Source organism: Rhinichthys klamathensis, unplaced genomic scaffold (assembly GCF_029890125.1).
Source record: "Rhinichthys klamathensis goyatoka isolate OS25496 unplaced genomic scaffold, OSU_Roscu_1.1 h1tg000121l_1, whole genome shotgun sequence".
Lineage (NCBI taxonomy): Eukaryota > Metazoa > Chordata > Actinopteri > Cypriniformes > Leuciscidae > Rhinichthys > Rhinichthys klamathensis.
The window spans coordinates 110-4,292 of NW_026606658.1; the positions used below are offsets into that span (position 1 = coordinate 110).

The 4,183-nt window shown below is 39.5% G+C and overlaps 1 protein-coding gene across 1 annotated transcript; it reads right to left on the reverse strand.

The window, feature by feature from the left end:
* Positions 1–233: 233 nt before the first annotated feature.
* On the reverse strand, positions 234–3,599 carry LOC130088543 (testis-expressed protein 2-like; the record flags this gene model as incomplete). Its single annotated transcript, XM_056255349.1, has 3 exons — positions 2,307–3,599; positions 715–915; positions 234–548 (listed from the first exon to the last, which is right to left on the reverse strand). Coding segments are annotated over exons 1-3 (1,767 nt in total), but the record flags the coding sequence as incomplete, so codon positions are not given.
* Between the last annotated feature and the right edge of the window lie 584 nt (positions 3,600–4,183).

Genomic DNA, 4,183 nt, shown 5'->3' on the forward strand with positions numbered 1-4,183 from the left:
GGAGTGGTGGCATATATAGGCCTATTCATTCTTTGTTTTTGACTACCACAAAGCAAAGTTAAAATGTTCCCTTATCAACAAAAATAAAATAGATCAAAACAAAATGATCAATAAATTCATTTAAAAGCCATAAATCAAATATGATACACATATGCAAAAACATTTTTTGACATATTTTGTCAAATTACGTTTTGTTTCTTTTTATTTTATTTTTATGTATGTTGTATGTTTACTTCATCATAAATGATTTGAACTTTACCACCAAATATAGATTCAAAATGGTCCTCTTCATTCTGAATGGACACAGAAAACAGTCGATGGAACCATTCCTCTTTCTCCCGTCCCGTTCGTCCAAAGAGGTAAAGTGTGACAGGAATGGAAACATTAGTCATAGATCCAGGGGGTTTCTCTACTTTCTGAACCTCGCCCAGACCCTCTACTGTCTCGTCTTCTTCCACAGCTCCTTCTCCTTCAGCCAAACGTATGCAGATGGGATACTTCCTGTTCCACACTCTCTTGTGTGCCAAAGCCAGTGGCAGAAGAAATACCTGTTACCAAGGCAACAACTTCATTATGATTATGTGTCATCTATGCAACATTCTGCCACATTATAATTCAAGCAATTTGGGTTTAGAGACCATAAGAAAAACTGTGTCGCACTGAAGGGCAATGCACCTCTTTCTACTAAGGGGCTAAAATCAGTGGGACACAAACCTTGCTGCCAGTGAGTCGAAATATCCGTGAGTGGGTGAATTGCTTTTCGTAGCAGGGCTCATCAAAGGCAGCCCAGCGGGGAATGTTGTTCCGTGGGTAGTCAAGCCGCAAACAGGGTCCATCCAATGTGACATACACAGAGTGCATAAGAGATGGCTGATAAGTCTCTGGATCATATATGTAAATCTCGTTCATCCAGCCCTGGAACACAGATAGACTTTGCTTAAACTCTACTGTAATCTCTGCATCCTCGCTACAAAGTTTTAGCACAAAGACTGACAAATTCAAGAAGTAGGGCATCAGGATAAGAGCTGTGACGAGCAGTGGGTGTATTTTATTCTGCATCAGACACTGAAGAGCAGAGTTTATAACACAGCAGATTGGTAATAAGGGGTTTTCTCAGTTTTTAGAGAGAAGCAAGATGCTTATTGCTTACTTTAGACACTGTGAAATTCACTGCAGTGTGTTAAAAAAACTGATCCGAAGGACATGAGCTTTGACACATTGAAGTACAGGATTTGGTTTAATAGCATAGCAGCATGCAAGTTCTGTTGCTTTTCTTAGCATTTAACCCTATAATGAAAAACCCAACTACATGTCTTCTGCCCTCTCATGGATTATCAATGCTCTTCAGGAAGTAGAAGGACTTGTAACAATTTCAAAAATGTCTGCCTCTGTGTCGTGATGCATTTGTTTTTGCTGGGAAACTTGATAAAGTCACAGTAAGAACAACTTTTATATTGTTATTGGTATTTCAAAATGAAAATGTAATGAGTGGATATGCAACTTACGCTAACTTGATTTTTCATACTTTATATACAGAAACATTGTTTTGAAAATGGGCGTATCACATATGGCTAATAAATATGGGTATTATTCATGTCTTTAATTAAAAATATCTTTACTAAGATAAATTTATAATGGAAACTGATATGTATATGCATCAAATTAATCAAAAGTGACAATAAAGAGTGAAGTAAAAAACACTGACCACAGGATATAGAACCTTAAAAGGTTCTGTCAGGCGCTTCATAACCTTTCAGGGGTTCCCATCACGGGATCATTTTATGAATTTAGTTTGAATTACTTAATTTTCTTGTGATTCAGTTTTGATTTTAATTAAATATTATGAATTAAACAGCTCGTAAAAAATATACAATTATTAACTGTTTTAAACTGGAATAGTAATAAAAAAAGTTTCTTGCACACAAAATCGGCATATTAGAATAATTTCTGAAGGATCATTTGACACTGAAAACTGGAGTAATGCCTGTGGAAAATTTAGCTTTGCCATCACAGGAATAAATTATATTCAAATAGAAAAGTTATTTTAAATTGTAATAATATTTCACAATATTAGTGTTTTTTTGTTGTAGTGCCTTGGTGAGCATAAGTGTATATTGTATATATTACAGTTTTTTTTTTACATATTGTCCAAAAATAGAATGTTTTGCTATTCTGACTATTATTTCATACTGGGTTACATTACAAGTGGATGCATTATATTAATGTATGCAAGTTTCCATTGCAAGTACAGAGTATAACACCAATTCTTTTTTAACAAATATATTCGCAATGAAAATGCAACTCACCTTGAGGGAAGGTACATTGCTCTGCAGGGTTTCAAAGAGAATGTTATTATAGGGGGTCCCATGTAGTCTGTGTTGGTGACTGGTGGACAGGTCTCTGATGGAGCCCCAATGGATGAGCACAAGCCCCAAAATTAATCCAAACACTAAACCAAGGAACAGGCCAGACCAATACGCTGACAAAGGAATGATAAAATAGCAGTATGACACTAATGCAATATAACCAAGAGCCACTCCTGGCACTGGAGAGGAGCATTGCTTTGTCAAACCTTGATCAGTTTTGTTAATGCTGGTCTCCATCACAGGTCCAATGTCTATCTGTGTGCTATGGTGGTCATGGGAGAGGGAGGACTTCTGCATACACCGTTTACGATGTCTCACAGGCCAGTTGCACTCCGGTAGAACCTCACTTTCTACTTTCCTAGCACGTTTCGGAGATTCGGAAACAGTCAAATCAGTGTTCGATTTCCCGATTCCGACGTTTTTGTAGCTTGGAGAGTCCATCGATCCTGTGCTCCTTTGGTGCTTGGGGCTGCCAACACTGTCCTCACGCATGATCTTACTGAACATGCTCAGAGGTTCCTGCATGGCCTCTGAGAGCTTGCGTCGGGTGTCCTCCAGCTCCATTTTAAAGAAGCTTGCTTTGGGCTCAGTGGGGGACAGGTTGACCGGAGAAGGAGGGGCGGTGCGGGAGTCACCATTGCGACTTTTGGGCTGGGTGAATTGCGTCCACAAGTGCAGATTGAGCTTGGAATCAGACCTGGATTGAGACACTTCAGGCTCACTGCGAGAAAGCTCGGTGGAAATCGACTTTACAAGGCTAAGGAGTGGTTTGGGCTTTAAAGAAGACTCTTTCAGTTCCAGTTCTGTAGATAATGACTTCACTAAGCTGGCCAAGGGCCGGTGAGAAGGCGAGAGGAAGCCAGTCCCCGGAAGAAAAGAGTCTCCCAGGGAGCCTGATGAAGGTGGAGAGAGAGGAACATTGAATGCGGGTGAGCTGAGACCCCACTCCCCCTCTGTCTGAATGTCGACCGAACATGGTCTTTGGTTACGGAGGGAGCTGAGTGACTTTTTGCCATCACAGTCCAAGGTGAATATGAGGTCATTGTCATCAAGATTGTCCCATTCACCCTCGGTGTCCGTCAGCTGGATCACTATTCCCCTCCGGCCCGTGTCATGCTGTGGCTGTAGACCCGGCCTCTGGATCTCACTGGAAAATTTGTGGGTTCCTTCATTCCCTGTCATCCCTGCCATGATTTATCTATACACGGCAAAAGTAAAACATTTTTGAGTCAGCAAAAACAAGACAATGAAACTATTTTGCCCCTAGATATCTGGGCAACACAGTTATTTTGCTTCCATCAGCAGTTTGTAAAGCATTACAAAGCATTATGACCATGAGAAAGATTCTTTCTTTGGGAATGCTCATTTTAGACAAAACATTGACTGGATCAGTTTTTTTCCACAATTAAGTAACTTCTTCAACTCTTTTCCCTCTACAGCAGTGGTTCTCAACCAGGGACTATACTTTAAATTATTTAAATGAATTATGTTGAAATATAAATTTACTCAAGAACGTACAGTTCTTCACAAAACTAATTTTCTTCAGCACTCACACACCAGTTTCTGTTAATTCACGAGTTCACACTTACAAATAATCAGATTGAGTAAAAGATGAATGCATTTGGCGTGCTGTCCGAGGAGAGGGCTCCGAGCTCGGTATTTTGGCCCGAACCCAGAGTTCTTTGTATTTCAAAAAGGTTCTTTAGATTATTCAAATATTCTTCACGCTAAGAAAGAAATGGTTATTTTAAGAACTGATCACTAAAAAGGTTCTTTGGGTAACCCAAAATGGTTCTTCATTATGGAATAACTTTTGG